Genomic DNA, 22,532 nt, shown 5'->3' with positions numbered 1-22,532 from the left:
TCAATGAATTTTAGGGTGGGTTATTTTCACATTTGTAAGTAAGCACCATTTAGCATCCAGAACGCTCAACCACATAACAATGCACAGGCAATACTCTAGCGACCATTTAGAACACCTAAGTAACCACTTAGCAACAGCTTAGCAACTACCCACCACATCATAATATCCTAGCAACACCCTAGAATGTAGCAACCATCCAGAACATCAAAGCAACAGCACAGCAACTACCCACAATATCCTCATATTCTAGCAACACCCTAGCAACAATTCAGAACACCTAAGAAAATAATTAACAACAGCCTAGCAACTATCCACCATATCCTAGTATCCTAGCAACACCCTAACAACCATTCAGAACAAAGCGACAGCACAGCAACTACCCACAATATCCTCATATCTTAACAATGCCCTAGCAACCATTCAGAACACCTAAGCAAACAATTAACAACAGCCTAGCAACTATCCACCATGTCCTTGTATCCTAGCAACACCCTAATAACCGTTCAGAACATCAAAGCAACAGCATAGCAACTACCCACAATATCCTCATATTCTAGCAAAACCCTAGCAACCATTCAGAACATCAAAACAAGAAAAAGAAAACAAAGAAACAGTATAGCAACTACCCACAATGTCTTCATATCTTAACAACGCCCTAGCAACCATTCAGAACACCAAATCAACCACTTTGCAACAGCCTAGCAACCATTCAGAACATCAAAACAACAGTATAGCAACTACCCACAATATCCTCATATCTTAACAACACCCTAGCAACCATTCAGAACATCAAAACAACAGTATAGCAACTACCCACAATATCCTCATATCTTAACAACACCCTAGCAACCATTCAGAACACCTAAGCAATCACTTAGCAACAGCCTAGCAACTACCCACCACATCCTAGTATCCTAGGAACACCTTAGCAACAATTCAGAACACTTAAGTAAACAATTGGCAACATCCTAGCAACTATCCTCCACATCCTAATATCATTGGAACACATTAGCAACCATTCAGAACACAAAAACAACAAAAAGATAACAAAGCAACAGCATAGCAACTACTCACAATATCATCATATCTTAACACCCTAGCAACCATTCAGAACACCTAAGCAAATAATTAACAACAGCCTAGCAACTATCCACCATGTCCTTGTATCCTAGCAACACCCTAACAACCATTCAGCACATCAAAGCAACAGCATAGCAACTACTCACAATATCCTCATATCTTAACAACACCCTAGCAACCATTCAGAACACCTAAGCAACCACTTAGCAACAGCCTAGCAACTACCCACCACATCCTAGTATCCTAGGAACGCCTTAGCAACAATTCAGAACACTTAAGCAAACAATTGGCTACAGCCTAGCAACTATCCTCCACATCCTTAATATCCTTGGAACACACTAGCAACCATTCAGAACATAAAAACAACAAAAAGATAACAAAGCAACAGCATAGCAACTACTCACAATATCCTCATATCTTAACACCCTAGCAACCATTTAGAACACCTAAGCAAATAATTAACAACAGCCTAGCAACTATCCACCATGTCCTTGTATCCTAGCAACACCCTAACAAGCATTCAGAACATCAAAGCAACATCATAGCAACTACTCACAATATCCTCATATTCTAGCAACACCCTAGCAACCATTCAGAACATCAAAACAACAAAAAGATAACAAAGCAGCAGCATAGCAACTACCCACGATATCCTCATATCGTAACAACACCCTAACAACTATTCAGAACACCTAAGCAAATAATTAACAACAGCCTAGCAACTATCCACCAAGTCCTTGTATCCTAGGAACACCCTAACAACCATTCAGAACATCAAAGCAACAGCATAGCAACTACCCACAATATCTTCATATCTTAACAACGCCCTAGCAACCATTCACAACACCTAAGCAACCAGCTAGCAACAGCCTAGCAACTACCCACCACATCCTAGTATCCTAGGAACACCCTAGCAACCATTCAGAACATCAACACATCAAAAATAAAACAAAGCAACACCCTTTAGAACACCAAAGCATAGGCATAGCAGCAACTAACCACAACAACCTTGTATCCTATCAACACCCTAGCAACCAATAGTTTTTTTTTTCTTTCAATCCTCAGCACATGGAGAGGACTGAGCACACTAGTCCAGTCAACATGAAATCAAAACAGAGGCCTTTCATCCACTCAAGAATGTTTGATTTGGGCAAAAAGTGTCTCAATTCCCTGGACTAGACTTTGGTTAAAAGAAACAATTGATTCCAGCGCAGCTCTGAATCAATAGAAGGCTTTTACACAAGTGCTTTAGATTTAGCTGCTAACCCACAGAGGAATGTCAGTGATTCCAACCCAACATTGTTTGCTCACCGAGTTCAGGTCCAGGTTGTTTTGGACCCATTCCTTTGCTTCTTCATACTCCTCCATCAGACCCATGATGTACAGCGTGTCCAGGGAATCCACGATAGAAGCCCCTCTAAGACCACCTGCAACACAACATACACACAATACATGAAATTATTGATATGGCTCTGTCTGTAAGCATGAAATATACAACAGCTATCAGTTGGTTTTGTTTCAGGTTGTATCCGCACTGACACAATGCTCAAATTGTTTATCTAGCAAAAAGGAACAAATCATCCTTAAAATTATACACTCTTTTAAAAACAAACTGAAACTGATTGTATTATTTAATGAAAATCCTGACCTTGGCTGTTTGTCTTCTGCGCACGACGTGCGTTCTTGAGACTCAATCACATTTCAGCGCAAGCTTTGCAAACAGACTTTTACGATATGGACTCAACAGTAATGCAACAACATGTCAGTAACTGTGTTCATTCTAATGCCTGATCTGATATTAATGATTCATGTACAGTCAGATGATCTTTGTCTGTGTGTCAGTAAATCAAACCAGTGACTAAAGAAGCAACTTCATGTTATTTCTCTTAGTAGGATGAAAATAATCAGCTATTTAAATGGTGATTATAAATAGAAATCGATCAAAGAACGCTCCCTTTACAATTGCTGGAGCTGTCAATCAAACAGAGTGAGTTTATAAGCGACTGAGTTCTGGACCCATTTTATTCAACAAATCTCTTCATTACATCGAATTTGCACTGATGAAAGCATTTGTTAGTGCGCAGAAATAGAGTTTCAAGATCAAGATCACAAGATCACTGCTTTCATGATCTCAACAACATGTGTGTGATTGGCTACAATGTTCATCACTGCAACCTGTCATGCCACGATCTAAATATAATGCCATAGATCTAAATGAAATGCTATAATCAACACTTTTCATGATTAGTTAACATTGAGATCTGTAATAATAAAAACGTGCAACAAGTTTTCGAGAGAGTAATACTGAGCTTTTTCATATGCAAAAATGTTAGCAAATCACAGCAGTGGGCGTTTACACTCATAGCAGACACGCCCCTTAAAACAGAGCGTTCAAATCAGAGGACTACAATCAGGCTAGGAAAATTTTTTTATGTAAAAATAATACTAACATTATAAGTGCACCCCAGGAAACATAAAACAATAAAAACAACACAGTTCATGACCCTTTAAAACAGCTCAAATCAAATAGAACTAATTATAACTGCCAGTATATTGTGCATCCCTGAAGTGAATGTATGTGAATCTCCAGCTACAAAACTTCACGTCCCTTATTCCCTCCTCTCACACAGAGATCTTCACAACACCAGAGCTTTAGCTGCATTTAATTTGAAGTTATTAAATTCTCCCCACAACCTTAATGAAAAATATTCTGAGGCTTTCATTTAATTCACTCGACCTTAAACGAGATTGCTCTGGCTTCACCCCCTTTAATGTAGAAAATACACAAACTAACATGCACACAACAAGGTCTTTATTGCTTCAGGAAAATGCAGGGAGGCAGTGGCTCCATCGGAGCAGATGAAAAACATATTATATGTAGATAGGTGACGTTGACAAACAAAGAAACATTTCATCCCTCCAATGGGAATGAATGAGGCAATAAAAACAGGATGCGTTTCAACCTCGCGATTTACGCAGTGTGTCGACTCCCAAAACTCTGATGCAAAATCCCTGCTGCTACACATTTAATGAGCGTTTCAATTAGGAGCTTAAGAACTGTGAAAAAGAAATGAAAAACCAACACCCACAGGCCACAGCCTTTCCCATGACCTCCCTAGAAATACTGCAGCCTGAGAAGGATTTCGTCAAACTCGGGTGCAAATGAGACGTAGCGCAAATCGGAGCCTTGGGCATCGTGTGCCAGTGTGATAATGTGATGCAACTATGAGCAATGCTGCCTATTACAAGGTGCTATCCAGTAATGCTGCACAAAAACACCAGCACAACTAGCGTGTGCACAAAAGTGTGGGAATAACTGCAAAGAGAACTAAAAAAATAAAAGATGGTGTGATCTTACTAGTGAAAGTCTTCAGTCCCCTGCAGATAAACACTGGTAAAGGAGCCGTTGCAATTGTGTTTAGACGTTACGTCAATTTGGAATGGATGCACATAAAAGGCATCTCTGCCAGCAGAAATAATGAAGGAAGCACTGTGTGATAAGCATAGACAGCATATAAAACTCGCAGCCTGATCGTATCATGATGATCTGCTACTGCACAGACCACAAACCAGAGCCGGACAGTGGGTTTGTGTGACTTGTGGTGTGAAAATACCCATCACATTCACAGAACAACTTGCATTATTTTAAATAATAAAAACAGGGATGTATTTAGGGCCAGATTTACTAAACTGCAAATTAGCATGAGAGCGCAAAAGTGCTGATGGATTGGAAAGTTCTGTGGGTGATTTAATGCATACATTAAAGAGCAAAGATGGATAATTTCCAAAATCAGCAAAGCAGTCTACCAAGAGCAACGTAAATTAGTGTCTGGTTTAAAGGGGACCTATAATGCCCCTTTTACAAGATAATATAAGTCTCTGGTGTCCCCAGAATGTGTCTGTGAAGTTTCAGCTCAAAATACCCCACAGATCATTTATTATAGCTTGTCAAATTTGCCTCTATTAGGGTGTGAGCAAAAACACACCATTTGTGTGTGTCCCTTTAAATGCAAATGAGCTGCTTCTCCCGGCCCCCTTTCCAGAAGAGGGAGGAGCTTCAACAGCTCTCGCTTTGGTTGCTCAACAACAACAAAGCTGGAGAATCTCACGCAGCCAAAATGAGGATTGTCAGTAACGGTGTTCAGCCTTACATTACCGGAGTCGACACTGATGGAGAGACTCAGGAAGAAGTTACAACTTTTAGAATGAAACTGGATGTTTCTGAACGGTTGGTGGATAAATTTAAGTAGTTGCTGTGGAGATGATTCAACTCATCTACTAGCATGTGCCGTCATGTTAATCTTTTGTGCAAATCCAGTAAAATGACGGCATGACAACAACACTGTACTACAACAACTCTTCCTCTTCTCTAAAGCAGCCCAACATGGCCTCACCCCCTTTGTTGTGTGTTCTCGGGGGCGGGGTTTATGTAAATTTTAGGATTTGTGATGTCACAAACCTGGGAAGAAGCTCGTTGTAGTCCCTACCAGCCGTTTGTTGTAATCCTTAAAAAACGATTTCTGTAAAAGAAAATATCTCCCTTTGCATTGAACTTTGAGCGTCGTAACTTTGCAGATGTTGTTTATGCTCAAACAGCAACACACTAACTAAAGTTAAAAAAGTGAAATCATAATCAAGGACCCCTTTAAGCCATGCTTTTTTGGTGTGTTAAACCAGTAAATTAGCGCAAACTTTAGTAAATCACCTTGCATGATTCATTTAAATACTCTCCTCCCATAAATTTTGCACCTGAAAGAAAAACTCCTACAAATGCATATGCAGTAATGTCAGCCACAAAAATAACCCTGTCCATGCCTTCCAGCACTATTTTTTCACTGCGTATCTTCAGTAGTAAATCCTGACAGTATTTTTTTAAAGCCAAAAAAGGGTTTGCCCTGGTGAAAGCTGTTAGTAAATGGCCCTTTGTTTACAGAGAAAAACATTCGGGCGATGTGTGATGTCAGAAGTTTTCTTTAGACAGCTTGAGTATCTTTGAGTCACGCTCATCTATTACATCAGCTTGGGTCAGATTATAGTTCTTTCAGTTCCATACAAACCATGTGTTATGTTTTACTTCTTAATAAAGTTACACACCAGCTGGTGACTAAATCCAAAGCTCTCCAAAGCCAATTTTACTTGCAGTTGGCAGTCTGCAAGTGTTCATTCTGGATCCTACACGTAAATATATACATAAATGTTTATTTAGTGCAACATATTCAATGTAAACAAGCAACAATTGGGGCAGAATTAAGTGCAAAATACATTTTATAAATCTCTTCTATTAAGTAAAATATATTTTGTTTAAATAAAAAAAAAAATCAGGTACAGTAATGTGAAAAAATTACAACAAAATAATCTATAAGGCCAAATATATACAGTATATATAAAATTAAATCATTTGAAAAAAAAAATTAAACTATTAAAAGTAGAGGAAAATTTTATATTTTTAAATATTTTATATATGAGGGAAGAACAAAACACTAAACTCGGTTAATGTATTTATCTGACAAAATTATTTTATGCAAAAAAAAAAAAATGCATAGAAAAAAAAAATCTCATAGGAAAAAAAAAAATTGACTACAACAATCAGTTAATTAATATTTTGTTGGTCCTCTCTTGTTTTTGCATGTTCATAATTTCTTTATATGACAGCCTGGCCAAAATTACATCGTCACAATTTGGCATGTTTCATTGAGTTATTATCACAAATAAAACAATCCACTCCAGGCACAACTACACGTATGCAAACTGCTTACAAAATCTTTAACAAATGTTCAATAATATTTTGATAAAGGGTGAAGATGTCAATTTATAATGTTAAGATGTCAATATATAGGGTGAATTCTGGTTGATTGGGACACTCCAAGTCATCTCAATGGCAAAAAGTGTCCCATTCACCATATTATATATATAAGATTTTCATTTATTTTAACTTTGATGTACTGTTAAATGAAGATTTCCATGTGGTAAAAGCATAATGTTTTACTTGAGTAATATGTGAAAGACCTAGTTTTGTCATGATGTGCCACTTGCTTTAGGTGTAGATTAGATAAGTTAGAAGCTGTTATCTGTTCATTTATTACGGACTGTCTCGGCACGTCAGGGCTTTGTTTGACCATCTCTACTACTGCCTGTATGATCTAGGATGATTCTCTCTTCTGCGGTCAACGTGACATCAGTCTTCTTTATCAGTTCTAATCACATCAGACATCCTGGGAGCCGTTCATCTTTCCTTATTTCCCTTCGCTCATCGTTCCTTTCTAATCAAGCCTCACGCCCCTCAGAGAGCACGGTCCGGCTTTATCTTTGACCTCAGCTTAATCCCGATACAGGCCAGCTAATGAGGTCACCAGCAGAGGACGTCAAAGGGGTAAAAAGCCAAAAGATATGCAGTGCTCTCAGATCCCTGAGTGATTGCGGATCTGAGGCGTGTCCCATTTCCTGCTCCTCTTATTAGTAACAATGTGGCATATGGCCGACTGCTATCAGCCTCCTCTAGAGATTCTGCCACGGGCCGGAGACACTCGCTTGCTCGCATTTGTCACTTTTCAGACCCGGTCGGGGTTTAATCTGAGGCAAAGACGGCGAGTGATAGAGCGAGAAAGATAGCAGGACCGCTGACTGTCACAACCTATCAGTTCTTCTATCTCAACGCCATCTCTACATCTCTATCTCAGCGTGAGACATCAGCCGGGTTTGATCCGACAAAGTCATTCCTAACCTTTCCGTCAAAGCACATTGTAATGTGTTGTTTGGCTTAAATTTTTAAGTTCTTGCAGTCTGTTTTTGTCATCCAGGTGTATATCGTCTAGTGCTGTTATGAACTAAAACTAAAAAAAATGTGTTAAAGGCACAATATGTAGTTTTTTGCCTCTAGAGTTCGCCTATTCAAAACAAAGGCATCGCTTGATGATGCCGAGATTGAGAGATGTCGTCTTCACTTCACAGCGGGTGGAAAAGAATCCGACGGGACTCATGTTTAGAAATCATGTTCGCGGGTGAGATTATTAACATTACTGTAGTATGAAGCAGAACAGGGCCAAGTGCTGTGTGAGTGTATCGAGGCGATGTGATTGCTAATGAGAGACGAGCACGACACACACCTCGAGAGCAGTGGAACGTTTATTGTGCCGCAGTCACTGTTTCTGCTTCTTCCAGTCAAGCGTATGTGGGGTAACGCAGCTCCGTTTATCATATTAGATACATTTGAGTGTGTTGCAAATGATGTTATAATGTTACTCTGTGCGTTCGGTCAACGGCTGCTGTGAGACACTGTTACACACTGCAGTAAGATACAGTGCCCTCCACAATTATTGGCAACCTTAGTAATTATGAGCAAAGGCGGCTGTGAAAATAAATCTGCATTGTTTATCCTTTTGATCTTTCATTCAAAAAATTCACAAAATTATAACCTTTCATTGAAGGAAAACAGTTGAAAGTGGGGGGAAACTCACATTATGAAATAAATGTTTTTCTCCAATACACGTTGGCCACAATTATTGGCACCCCTAGAAATTCTTATGAGTAAAATATCTCTGAAGTATATTCCCATTAATATTTACATTTTTTAGCACACCAGGGTGATCATGAACATGAAATTGTCCAGCCATGACTTCCTGTTCCACAGGAGTATAAACATGAGGAAACACAAAGGCCAAATTCCCTTAATCATTCATCACAATGAGAAAAACCAAAGAATATAGTTCTGATGTGCAGCAAAAGATTGTTGAGCTTCACAAAATAGAAAGTGGCTGTAAGAAAAAAGCTAAAGCATTGAAAATCCCAGGGCAATAATTAAGAAGTTCCAATTAAATAAACATGTTACAAATCTGCCTGGAAGAGGACGTGTGTCTAAATCACCCTAATGTGAAGTGAGGAGGAAAGTTTGAGTGGCCAAAGACTCTCCAAGGATCACAGCTGGAGAATTGCAGAAATTAGTTGAGTCTTGAGTCTCAGAAAGCCTAAAAAATTATCAAAAAGCCCCACAAGCAATAAAATTCAATAAAATAAAATCCTCTGCTCTCATCCAGAAACAATCTCCAGCATATTCAGTTGTCAGACTGGAACTTCAAACGGGACGAGCTTCTGTGGTCAGATGAAACTAAAAAAAGAGCTTTTTGGCAGCAAACCCACCAGATGGGTTTGGTGCACACATGGATAAAAAGTACCCCATGCCCACGGTTAAATATACTGCTGGATCTTTAATGTTGTGGGACTATTTTTCTGCTGGAGGTCCTGGAGATCTTGTTCAGATACATCATGGATTCTATCAAATGCCAACAGATAAAAAATCAAAACCTGACCGCTTCTGCTAGAAATCCAATAATGGGCCATGGTTGGATCTTCCATCGGGAAAACAAACCAACACAAAAATGGGTCACTGAGCACAAAATGAAGCTTCTGCCATGACCATCCCAGTCCCCTGACCTGAACCCTAAAGAAAATGAGTGGAGTGAACTGAAGAGAAGAAGCACTAACATGGAGCTGGAATCTGAAGGATCTGGAGAGATTCTGCATGAAGGAATGATCTCTGATCTCTTGTCAGGTGTTCTCCAAACTCATCAGGCATTATAGAAGACGACTCAGAGCTGTTATCTTGGCAAAAGGAGGTTGCAAAAAGTTTTGAATAAAAGGGTGCCAATAATTGTGGCCAACGTGTTTTGGAGAAAAACATTTATTTCATAATGTGAGTTTCCCCCCACTTTCAATTATTTTCCTTCAATGAAAGGTTATAATTTTGTGAATTTTTTGAATGAAAGATCAAAAGGATAAACAATGCAGATTTATTTTCACAGCTGCTTTTGCTCATAATTACTAAGGGTGCCAATAATTGTGGAGGGCACTGTAGATCGATTTTAGAAATATCATTAGTTTTCTGTCGATGAAGGTATCCAAACAGTTGTTTCCTTGTCTAACAAAACACATAATATATTAAAGCGTCTTTGGTGTTTCCATTGTTTTCTACAAAATAAAACCGGATGTCGAAGGTAACACGGGTATGACGTCATTGATAGGCAATGCACGGACATGGTCCGTGTCCTGGTTAAACTGCTTATTTCTCTGGATTTAATCATTCTTGGAAACATCTGGGATAATGTAAGTACACAAGTCAACAAAATATATAACACTGTTCTAGTGGTTTTTGGATATTTGAATCCAAAAATCTTACATATTGTGCCTTTAATTGAAATAAAGCTGAAAAATTAAATTCAATTTAAAATTGAAATTAAATATTACATGAAAAATGTAAACTTAAAAATGTGAAAAATGCTTGAAAAAATGTTGCCTTGAAAAATAACTGATACTAAAACTGAAACAAATAAATAGAAATTAAAAAATAGATTCTAATAAAATATGACAAGATCTCAGAGTTAAACTGTGTCAGAAAAATTCATCTTAATTATGTCAGATAACACTTAAGCAAAACATGGTCAGGTCGAAGTGTCTGAATAATTTTTGGTCACAAATTTATCAATTTTACTGGTAGTCCACTGTATGAAGATTTTTTTGGCTATAATGTCACAGTTTACTTTATTTTGCTATCCTCACTTACATAAATGAACTATAGTGTTCTGCACCCACTAGTAAAAATATATAAAAAATTTTGTGTCTGAATAATTTGTTTGACTGTATATATATATATCTATATGATTTTATGAAAACACACAGGAGCATTTTAACAAATTAGGCCTAGATGAAAGCCATTCGTTACCAAAAACACATAAAATACACAAAAGATTTCTACATCCATTGCATACATCTACAAAACAGATTACACACACTCATGTGTGCCATAAATGCTCGCAACATACAGATGAAAGACGCAATGCCTCGTGCATGAGCTATATTCGTGATTTGATGACAAATTACGTTAGAGGGTAGAGGAGAAAGAAAATGATCTTTAATTCAGCGAGTTCCAGGTCCCAGAGGCTGCCGGCGGCGACGCGCGCTGAAGCGTGGCAAATTCCTATTGAAAACAGAGGCAAAGCACTACTGATTGATAGACTCAGATGGGGCGAGGAGCAGATCAATCCATCACAGCCAGCTCGAGAGATGCTGCAGCACCATCTTATTCATTACCGCGGCTCCACCCCAGGAGACGCCGACACACGGGCCCTGACAGGACGAGACCTTAAACCAACACTGACACTGATTCAGAAAAACTGATTCAGAATGGAGTACTACCATACTATTTACTGAAGACTGCAGAATACGCTCAACATGACTGAACAGAATGCATTATTCATAAACATTGACCTCATCAAATAACAATAAAGTTGCATGTGAGTAGCATTGAAAATCTGAAAAATAAATAATTACTTTTCATGTTTAATTCAGTTTCGTGTGAAAATGTCTCCATTTTAGCAATCTCATCAAATAATAGCTGCTTTTCCACCGTCTGGCCAAACTGTTCTCGTTGCTTATCCGTTCCATTCCGTGCTGATCCGGCCCAGCCGGCATATGGTTTCATTTTCCACTGCAGGGCTGATAACGAAGCTCTTTGTAACATAGCACAAATGCGTCAGTCGTTGCCTTGGTAATGCAAGAGATTACAGGCGATATGAGATCTAAATAGCGACCACGTTATGGAGGATGATCAGATATTTCTTTTCATTTTATTATTAACTTCGCTCAAATAGCACGCTTGGCCAGCTAGAGAGAGACTGGTAGCCACTCAACAGATAAGTGACCAATCCGGAGTGGCGATGTCACTACACGCGTTCTACCAGCACATGTAATCATGTCTCGCTGAACCAAGCTCAAGTGGAAATGGAATCATTCCTTAGTGTTCTTAGAACCGTTCGGATAGAAGGTGGAATAGCGGATAATGAGTCTCAATTAAGACGTTAAACATTAGAGGGCTGTGATTCTGAATCATTCATCACACCAGAAAATAGAAAGTCAAGTTAAGTTGTATAAGTATAATTATAGTTTTTTATTATATTTATTTATATTTCTTTTATTTTATAATTATATTTTCTGTCTTTATTTAGTTTTAGTAATTATTCTGAAATATTATTATAATTTAAAAATAAAAATAAAAATAACTGTTTTCTGTTGTAATATAAAATAAAATGTCATTTATTTCTGTGACCAAGCTGAATTTTCAGCATCATTACTGTCTTCAGTGTCACATGATCCTTCAGAAATCATTCTAATATGCCGATTTGCTGCTCAAGAAACATTTATTATTATTATCAATGTTGAAAATAGTTGTGTACATTTTTGTTTTCAGGATTCTTTGATGAATAGAAAGTAAAAAACAAACAAAAAAACAAAAACAAAAAAACAACATTTATCTGAAATAGAAAGCTTTTGAAATATTATACAATACTATTCAAAAGTTTGGGTCAGTAAGAATTTCTTTTGGAAAGATATTAATAATTTTATTTTATTATTAGTATAGAAATGTATAATGTTACAAAATAATAAATTATATATACATTTACTAAATTATATATACAATTATATTACATTTCTATACTAATAATAAAATAATAATGTTATTATTAGTATAGAAATGTATAATGTTACAAAAGATTTCTATTTTAAATAAATGCTGTTGCTTTTGAACTTTCTATTCATCAAAGAATCCTGAAAAATTGTTCAAGTTTGTATCAAAAATGTATATTTTATTTTTATTTCAATTACCAAAAATGATGTTTAAAAGTTTTAGCTTTATTTAAAAACAACAACATTTTAGCTAAGAAGTATTGACAGAGTGGATTTAGTAAATAAATGTACTAACTTCCACTTAAATAAATAAATACTACTTATTTTTTATAAAATGAAATTAATTCTTAAGTGCTCTGCCATAGAAAGATTTGTTGCTAAATTGTTGCACCACTTGTGTACACAAAAATGCCTTATTCACTCATTTAGTTTATATGTAAATTATATATACATATTTTATATATATATATATATATATATATATATATATATATATACAGCCAGGGCACCTGTTGACCCCCCCTGCTCCTCGATCAACATGAACCGCGACACAAGCATCAGGCCAATATAACACAAGACTCGCCTGGCCTTTCACTCCCACAGAGAATGGCAGGACTCATAACAGCACAAACGTTTCTCACTCTTCGTCTCCGGTGGTGGCAAAGAGCGTCGGGTTTTATCATCTGATCATTACCGCAGCCGAGGGCAACACATTACCAAAACCGTACGTGTGCACTTTGAATCAGCGCCTTTCTTCTCCCTCTCGTTTGATTGAGGGATGCATCACAAAGACACAGACACGGCGGCGCAGAAGCTCGGCCTGTGATTGCTGCTCCTCTTTGGTGTTATGGTAATCAAACGCTCCGGTCCAGAGCACGCGGACCCGACCAATGAGCTTAATGATGTCTGCGTCTGCCCGGCATGATAGCTGCTGCACTACAGGGACAAAAATTGATAGATCAAGGGACATTAGAGCCATAGTCAAAATAAATGCAGTCCATTATGGGGGAAAGCAGACAGACATTGACACAGAGAGACTGAGAACCGCTGCTTAGAAATGCCATTGATTAGTCCAGTCTGAGGCCTTGACAATGTGCAAGTGTGTGTGAGACATAGTGGTTCTTATATACACACACTTCTGATCTAATGATGCCTTCAATTCACCTTCCTACTAGTGTGACACAATGCCACTTAAAGGTGCCCTAGAATCAAAAATTGAATTTACCTCAGCATAGTTGAATAACAAGAGTTCAGTACATGGACAAGACATACGTTGAGTTTCAAACTCCATTGTTTCCTCCTTCTTATATAAATCTCATTTGTTTAAAAGACCTCCGGAAAACAGCCGAATCTCAACATAACACAGACTGTTACGTAACAGTCGGGATCATTAATATGTACACCCCCAATATTTGCATATACCAGCCCATGTTCAAGGCATTAGACAAGGGCAGCCAGTATTAACGTCTGGATCTGTGCACAGCTGAATCATCAGACTAGGTAAGCAAGCAAGAACAATAGCGAAAAATGGCAGATGGAGCAATAATAACTGACATGATCCATGATATCATGATATTTTTAGTGATATTTGTGAATTGTCTTTCTAAATGTTTCGTTAGCATGTTGCTAATGTACTGTTGAATGTGGTTAAAGTTACCATCGTTTCTCACTGTATTCACGGAGACAAGACTGTTGTTATTTTCATTTTTAAACACTTGCAGTCTGTATAATTCATAAACACAACTTCATTCTTTATAAATCTCTCCAACAGTGTGTAATATTAGCTTTAGCCACGGAGCACTATCAAACTCATTCAGAATCAAATGTAAACATCCAAATAAATACTATACTCACAGGAATCGATGCATGCATGCAGTATGAATGACAAACATCTTGTAAAGATCCATTTGAGGGTTATATTAGCTGTGTGAACTTTGTTTATGCACTGTATAATTGTACTTATAGTTGAGAGCTCGGGAGGGCAGGGAGCGAGAGATTTAAAGGGGCCGCAGCCTGAATCGGTGCATAGTTAATGATGCCCCAAAATTGGCAGTTAAAAAAATTAATAAAAAAAAAATCTGTGGGGTATTTTGAGCTGAAACTTCACAGACACATTCAGGGGACACCTTAGACTTATATTACATCTTTTGAAAAGACGTTCTACGGCACCTTTAAAGGCGCAGTAAGCAATTTCTGAGAAACGCTGTTGAAAGTGGATCGAACTGAGCACCAAAACACACTTGTAGCCAATCAGCAGTAAGGGGTGTGTCCACTCATGAGGGGGGAGGTGCATGTGTTGCATAGCATGTTAATGAATTTGGGGGCGGAGCTATCAAGATAGAGGTGTGATCCCTTTGGGTAGTGGCACATTTCTTTTGGTGATTTCAAATAGTGACAGTGTTTCTCAGAAATCACTTACTGCACCTTTAAAGTAACTTGTGTGGAAATCCAGAAATAAAGGTGTCTGACGTCACACTAACAGTTAATGTAAAGAGTTAATGATAATGTTACTGTTCACTTTTAAGATAAAAAAATGTGACTATATTGCATTAATGAACAAACTTCTTTAGCAAATGTTTCCAGAAAAAGGAGTGAAAAACATAAATGAACCTAAATGATAAATGAAAAAAGCAAGAGAAAAAAACATAAATGAAAAAAAGTGCCTGCAGAACAAATACTGGCATTGCATACTGTAGCATCATTTATTTGAAGCTATGCAATGCCAGCATCCATGTGAAACGGCATCCCGTTATCATCTCAGATATAAAAATATTTGATTGGCATTTTTAATATGTAAAAATGCCTTAAGATCTAGCAGTCTGATCAAATAAGTAAAAAATACAGTGCTAAAAATCACAGCAGATAGTACTGAAATCAGTGCTGTTATTGTTTAAAAACTAACATGATTTTTTGGTAACTTAAAGCTGAAAAATACTACTTTACTAACTAAGTGATAACTGCGACATTTACGCACATTAGTGGTGTGATTATACAGCTCAAAATTACTAACCGGACTTAAATTCAAGTTTTATTCCTAATGAGTATCAGAAATGAGAAGTGTTTGACTTCTGCTTCAACACACACACACACACTCTGCTGGGCTAATGATGATAAGGACGGGCCGTGGAGGGACAGTGTGTAATCAGGCAGTCAAAAGCCCAGTCTGGCCAGGCGTGCAGCTTTCAAAAACTTCTTCTAATTGGTCATGCCAGGAGCGAGCTGATTCGCTAACACAGCTGCTTCTGTTATGACAACATCTCAATATGATTAGTTAGTCCTGACGGCGCAATCGAACCTGCTAAGCTCATCGCAGCAGATGCGACAACGACGGCTCCCGGCTCGCTGGACTGCGGCAGGAGAGCAGATCGATTGGAGCAGAGGTAGATTATGTATGATAGACAATCAAGCACACCAGCGCGGACTGGAAATGGCAACAGACAGGCGTGTCTCTGTGCTCAGAAGGTCTTCACCTGGAAATGCAGTATATATGCAGGATAATGAGCAACGTGTTATAATGCTGGATGACACTGAAAGTGCTCATAGTGACATGTAATATGTGAAAACAAAATCAAAATCAACCCCATTTACTTAAAGCACACTCAACAATTCATCAGTGCATGTTTATACAAAAAGATTTCTGCACTGCATATGCAGTAGTTTATCAACTATTCACTTCTATTTTATTTAAAGTGGTCATGAATTTAGAATAAACTTTTCCTTGATTTTTTTTTTTTTTTTTTTTTTTTTTGGATATATAAGAGGTCATCATACTATAAGAATATCCTGTAAGTCTCAGAACTGAAACTTCCTGGTTAGTCCAATAAAAGCTTTTATTGACACCAGACCCAGCGAACGACTCGTCCCCTATAGATAGGTGAAACTCCGCCTCCACAGAAGAAATCAACGCCTACATCATTGCAACATTAGCCCCGCCCACTGGTGTGTTAGTGAGATGAGGAGGAGAGAAGAGCGATACAGGACTAAAATAACATTACCTTTCAAAGGATCCTAATGCAGGAATATGGTTATTTATTTTCAGTTGAGCTTTATTTATTTGTATTCGGTACATTTCACTGTGGATTCTTTGGTAAATCAATCGCATTTCGGTGCAAACAGACTTTTACGATATGGACTCGACAGCAATGCAACAACATGTCAGTAACTGTGTTCATTCTAATGCCTGATCTGATATTAATGATTCATGTACAGTCAGATGATCTTTGTCTGTGTGTCAGTAAATCAAACCAGCGACTAAACACTCAACTTTACGTTGTTTCTCTTAGTAGGATGAAAATAATCTGTTATTTAAACGGTGATTAAATTATATAAAGATCAATCATCAATCAAACAGCGTGAGTTTATCAGTGACTGAGTTCTGGACTCGAGCCAAAACTCCCGTTTTATTCAACTAATCTTTTAGTTACATCACTGTTAGTTATGATGAAAGCATTCGTTGGTGTGCAGAGTTATAATGACGAGATCACTGCTTTCATGATCTCAACAACATGTCTGTGATCGGCTACAATGTTCATCACTGCAACCTTTCATGACACGATCTAAATATAATACCATAGATCTAAATGTAATGCTATAATCAACACTTTTCACGATTAGGTAACCTTGAGAGCTGTAACGGTAAAAATGTGCTAAAAGTCTTCGAGAGAGTAATACTGAGCCATTTCACATGCAAAGATGTCAGCCAATCACAGCAGTGGGCGTTTACACTGAAGTCTCACAGCAGACACGCCCCTTAAAACAGAGCGTTCAAATAAGAGGGCTAAAATCAGGGTAGGAAAAATGCCTTTTATTTCTAAATTATGACAAATTTTGATGTAAAAAGCATACTAACATTATAAGTGCACCCCAGGAAACATTATAAAACAATGCAGTTCATGACCCCTTTAAAATAGTCATTTTCAAAATGCATTTATTCTAATTGCTTCGAATCTATTCATAGTGAAAACAATTAAATGTATTCATTTGAAAAATATAAATATGGTTAAATAACTGTGGAACAAGCAATATTCAATTAGTATGAGATTTAAACAAATGGGATTTATTGATGGTAAATATATAAACCTGGTTATTGTGTTTTTAAAACACATTGTGTTTATTAGTACTATTACAGAAATCTTACCTGTTTCATTCATGTATGACTGACAAAATGACTGATGAATTCTGAATATTCTGTTTTTGAACACGTGCACGACCTCTAAGGCTGCAGAGATGATGTTCTGGGTCACATGATCTCATCATTGATCTTCAATCTGGCTGTTTACAGATGATATACAGCCCATAATACGATCATCTGAAGGAATCTGCCGACTCTGCAGATACTGTCGCAGAACTCAAGTGTGCTGGAGAAAGTGCTGCTCTCATTTCATAATGGGTTGGCCAACAGGACCAATCACACAGCTCACATTTTATTCCAAAATCAAGAAGAAAAGAAAAGACTTAATTAGAATTTGGGGATAAAATGAGTATAAAATTATGCTCTCTCTATTTCTAGCGCTTTTCATAATACATATTGTTTCAAAGCAGCTTTACAGAAAATAATAAAGTTTATAATATCCTCATGCCTTATAGTCACATTTAGCAGATTAGAGCTGGTTTATATCTTTTGCAATGATATAAACAATCAAGCAGTTGAGATTTGCTCTATAGTGTCGCTTCATGCTAGTATATAGTATCTATATGGATACATTTGGATATACTTTTAACTAACTTTGTATAGAGGTGGCCGATAAAAGTTACACTTTGCTATGAAATAAAAAAAAAAAAAGGATCTGATGGACCTGCAGTATTCCCATGATTACTCATACAGGGTTCAAATCATTCACTGTCTGACGGTCCTCATTGTCCCTTTTCAGCTAACATGGTCAGGTAATAGAAATTAATCAAATAAATGCATTAAGGTCTGAAAGATTGAAAAGCGCTAATCTGCAGAATATGAAACGCAGAACCATATTAAAATGGAAATTTGCACAATGGACCTCTTGATTGGTGGACACTCTGGTTAATTAGCACTTGATGTAAAACCACCTTGAAGATTCACCTTTAATTTCACACCATGCTATGCCAGCTCAATAAAACTGTGAAAATGGCCCCAGGAACATATTTACGGTCTGAAACATGATTACATCCCATTTACCACTCCATAATTTCAAGCCGTCTAACTAAAGCCTTTATTTTTCATTCACCATTTAATTAGCAGTCCACAGTTTCTTCTTTTTTCTTCTCTGTTTTTCCACCTCATTCCAAGAAGGCAGTTATAGTTTCCTCATTATTACATCTGCGGCTCCACTGAAATTTTGTCCAGGTGCTACTGCGAATGTAAAACTTCACAAACCCTCCAGGCAAGAAAACAAGTTCATTTCATGCCTCTTATTTACCTTCTCTCGGCACTGAGGGACGGATCGCACACGCTCAGACTCAACCAGTTCAAACCCATCAACTGCAAACAATCACCAACCGCAACTGGCAGCCAATCAGATGTGTTCATGCTCCAAATCAACTTAGGGACTCATTTTCAGAGAGCAGAGCAAAGCTGATTGGCTGAGAGCAAAATGGCTTGGCGCAGTCAACAGTCTGCTAGAAATTCAGAAGTCGTTGTGCTCTGGTCATGACAAACGATTGTGCATTGGAAAACAATCACAGAACATTCATGGGAAATTAATTGCAAACATTGTTCATCTTTGTAAGTGGATTGTTTAGTTGTGATGTGATAAATTTAAACCATTGAAATATAAGAAGAGGGTGATTTGTACAACAAAGCACATTTTCATGTCTGCATGCATCTTAAAGGGCCACTGAAGTGCATTGAAACCCACAACATTATTCAGTGTGTTCATGCAATGTCCACTAAAACAGGAAGACAAAAATAAAACAGCCAATAGCGTTTTGTTTATATCACACCTTGGCCAGAGTTGAACTCGGTAAAACCGCAGTTTCCTTCTAATCTTTAACTGTTTCTCCTCCGTATCACTTTAAAATATCATTCTGTGCAGAATTCAAATGGGTCTTTTGTGTCTGCACCGAATCGTGCATATGATGTGCTCTGTGAGCAGACTGTGTGTGCTGCAGCGGGTCACATGACACCAGACTTCATTAGCCCCAATGGAAAGGATATTTAAACTGTCTTAATCATTCCCTATCCCCTATATAGTGCACTATGTGCCATTTGCCACATAGAAAATAGTAAATGTGTGAACAAGTGACCGATTTCAGCCACAGTTTCAATGTAGGGGGCGGGACGCTTTAGATTCTAGAGAGAATTTGATTGGACAGAAGATTTGATGAGAAGCTGAAGTCCGCAGTGATGTTATGAAAATCTGTGATCCATTTTAACGGAAGCGAAAGACTAAGACTATCTTCTAAATGCAAATTATGTCATTGGAATTTTGTTTTGGAGCACGCTAGTTTATAGATCATTGTAAGGCTTACAGTGGCATGAAAAAGTATGTGAACCACTTGCAGAATCTGTGAAAATGAGAATTATTTTAATAAAATAAGAGGGATAATAAAAAAATGCATGTTATTTTTTGTTTAGAAAAGGTTCAAACATTCACTGATGCTCCAGAAGGAAACACGATGCATTAAGAGTAGGGGTGTGAAAACTTTTGAACAGGATGAAGATGTCACAATTTTTCTTATTTTGTTTAAATATCATTGTTTTTTATTTAGTACTGCCCTTCGGAACCAGCAGAAGATACTTGCATGTTTCCCGGCAGAAAAATTAAGTACAATTTACCTTGATATTTGAATTCAAAAGTGCTCTTAATGCATCGTGTTTCCTTCTGGAGCATCAGTGAATGTTTGAACCTTTTTTAATAGTTGTGTTTGAGTCCCTCAGTTGTCCTCAGTGTGAAAACACAGATCTCAAAATCCTACAGTCACTGCTGGAAAGGGTTAAAATATGCAAAAATGCTTGAAAACTGATGAATCTGCAGGAGCTGGAGGATTTTTCTGAAGAACAGAGCTCAGTTTAACTGCTCAGGACAAACAAGAGACTCATGAACAACCATCACAAAACATAAAAACAGTCGTGGATCATCAGGTAACCACACACAATATTGAGAATCAATGGTTCACATACTAATGAATGGGGTTATTTGAATAAATTCAGCTATTGTTTTGTCTTGTGAACTAAATGCAAACATCTTTTATGTAAAATATCTTACTCAGGACAGTACTAAACAAAAAATAACATGCATTTTTTATTATCCCTCTTATTTTATTAAAATAATTCTCATTTTCACAGATTCTGCAAGGGGTTGACATACTTTTTCATGCCACTGTATATATATATATATATATATATATATATATATATATATATATATATATATATATAAAAATACACACCAACTTTTTTTAATTTTTCTTAAATTACAGCAGAAGCAAATTAATTTAAGTTGTTCATGCGTAACCAGAACAGCATAAATATAAACAGAGGAAAAGTGATTGAACTAAAAACGGCTTCAATGGTCATCAAGAGGCTTAAGGGCTTCTGGGTAAAACTGGTCAACAGCGATTAGTGAGCGCTGTAGATAAGGCCGTCATGACTACCGGACGTCACGATGAAGACATGATCTCATCGTCAGCGGACTGAAATATCCCACAGTCCCTCATTTTCCTGTCGACTTCTGACTTATTTCCATCTAAGTCGTTACTGTAACAAATTCTCCAATCTCCTTTAATCCTCCTGCTTTGTAATACAGTTGTGGCCAGTTTTTCATTACCTTGCTTGTAATTCCAAAGGGATTCCCTGATGATTTTCCCTTAATCTTGCTGTTTTTATCTACATACAAAAAGTAAATACAGAATTTTCTTTGAATCAGTGCTAGTAGATGAATACAAGTGTAAAAGCCTTGTGATGGACACAAAATCAAAATTATTTTGAAAGAAAATCTCAGGAAAAACATCTGAGAAATGTCAGTATCAGAACAAAGTCTGCAATAAAAAGCCAGAGATCTCAATATGAACTCAGATGTTTCTCATCAAATTCATCACTAACACTTTACAATAAAGTCCCATTAGTTTGTGTTAATTAATGCATTAACTAACAATAAGCAATGAGCAGTACATATGTTATAATGCTTATCAATCTTTGTTAACATTAGTTAATAAAAATACAACTGTTCATTGTTAGTTCATGTACATAAAAACAATATTTACAGATGCAAAATTTGGTATTGATGTATTTGTAAATCAACTGAGATGAATATATGCTTTAGAATGTAAACACACTCATATGATTGTGTCCGTTTGGACCTCGGCTGCCTCAGGCTCCAGCGTTCACGTAAACACCCGGAAACCTCCCTGTACAGCCATATCTGCCTCCTGAAACTCACTTTACATGCAATCAGGGGCCGGTACCGCAGGGGCCCCGCTCAGCACACTCAATCACAGCTGCTGCCGGGATGCAAACATCTACTCCAATCTGGATCAGCGCACGACCCACACTACCTGGCTGCTAACCTGTGTCAATCAACTAGAGGGAAGAAGCAGTCAAACTCGATTGAGCTTTATCAACTACTTCTGCAAAACTAGACCATGTTTGTGTGGGTTTCTTCATCTTTTTACAATCTATCTATAAAGAAAACTAAGGAACTATGCCAACAACAACAACAACAACAACAGTACTTTGCAATTCACTATTTTCCCAAACTCGATTCTAGCTAAAATAGGCACCTTCGTCATAGATCACTTTGGATAAAAGTATCTGCCAAATGCATAAAAGTAAATGTACTTTAAATGTAAAGGATGTGAGAGGCAATAAAAACTCTTGGCAAACGCATAAATGGCCAAAACATAAAACAATGAAAAGATGGTGAACCTGTGCAAAAAACTGCCAATGCTCTCTCACTCTCTTTCTCCCTCCCTCTCTCTCTCTCACACACACACGAAATGTTACACTCTGATCCATATTTATTAAATATGATAATATAAAAAGCAACAGATTTCTATAGGTGGCATTTCAAACAGCTGTCCATCCA

At 37.3% G+C, this 22,532-nt stretch overlaps 1 protein-coding gene across 4 annotated transcripts in view; it reads right to left on the bottom strand.

The window, feature by feature from the left end:
* Positions 1-22,532, bottom strand: part of LOC125280827 (mannosyl-oligosaccharide 1,2-alpha-mannosidase IA) — a 272,485-nt gene that overhangs the window by 95,867 nt on the left and 154,086 nt on the right. For all 4 annotated transcript variants that reach the window (XM_048211569.1, XM_048211570.1, XM_048211571.1 and 1 more), the window contains exon 3: positions 2,392-2,507. In XM_048211569.1, the coding sequence (XP_048067526.1) occupies positions 2,392-2,507 (116 nt within the window). The remainder of the gene's footprint in view (positions 1-2,391; positions 2,508-22,532) is intronic.

This window comes from Megalobrama amblycephala, linkage group LG13 (genome assembly GCF_018812025.1).
Source record: "Megalobrama amblycephala isolate DHTTF-2021 linkage group LG13, ASM1881202v1, whole genome shotgun sequence".
Lineage (NCBI taxonomy): Eukaryota > Metazoa > Chordata > Actinopteri > Cypriniformes > Xenocyprididae > Megalobrama > Megalobrama amblycephala.
Note: the sequence above shows the minus strand (reverse complement) of the source record. Positions and strands in the feature narration are given on the sequence as shown.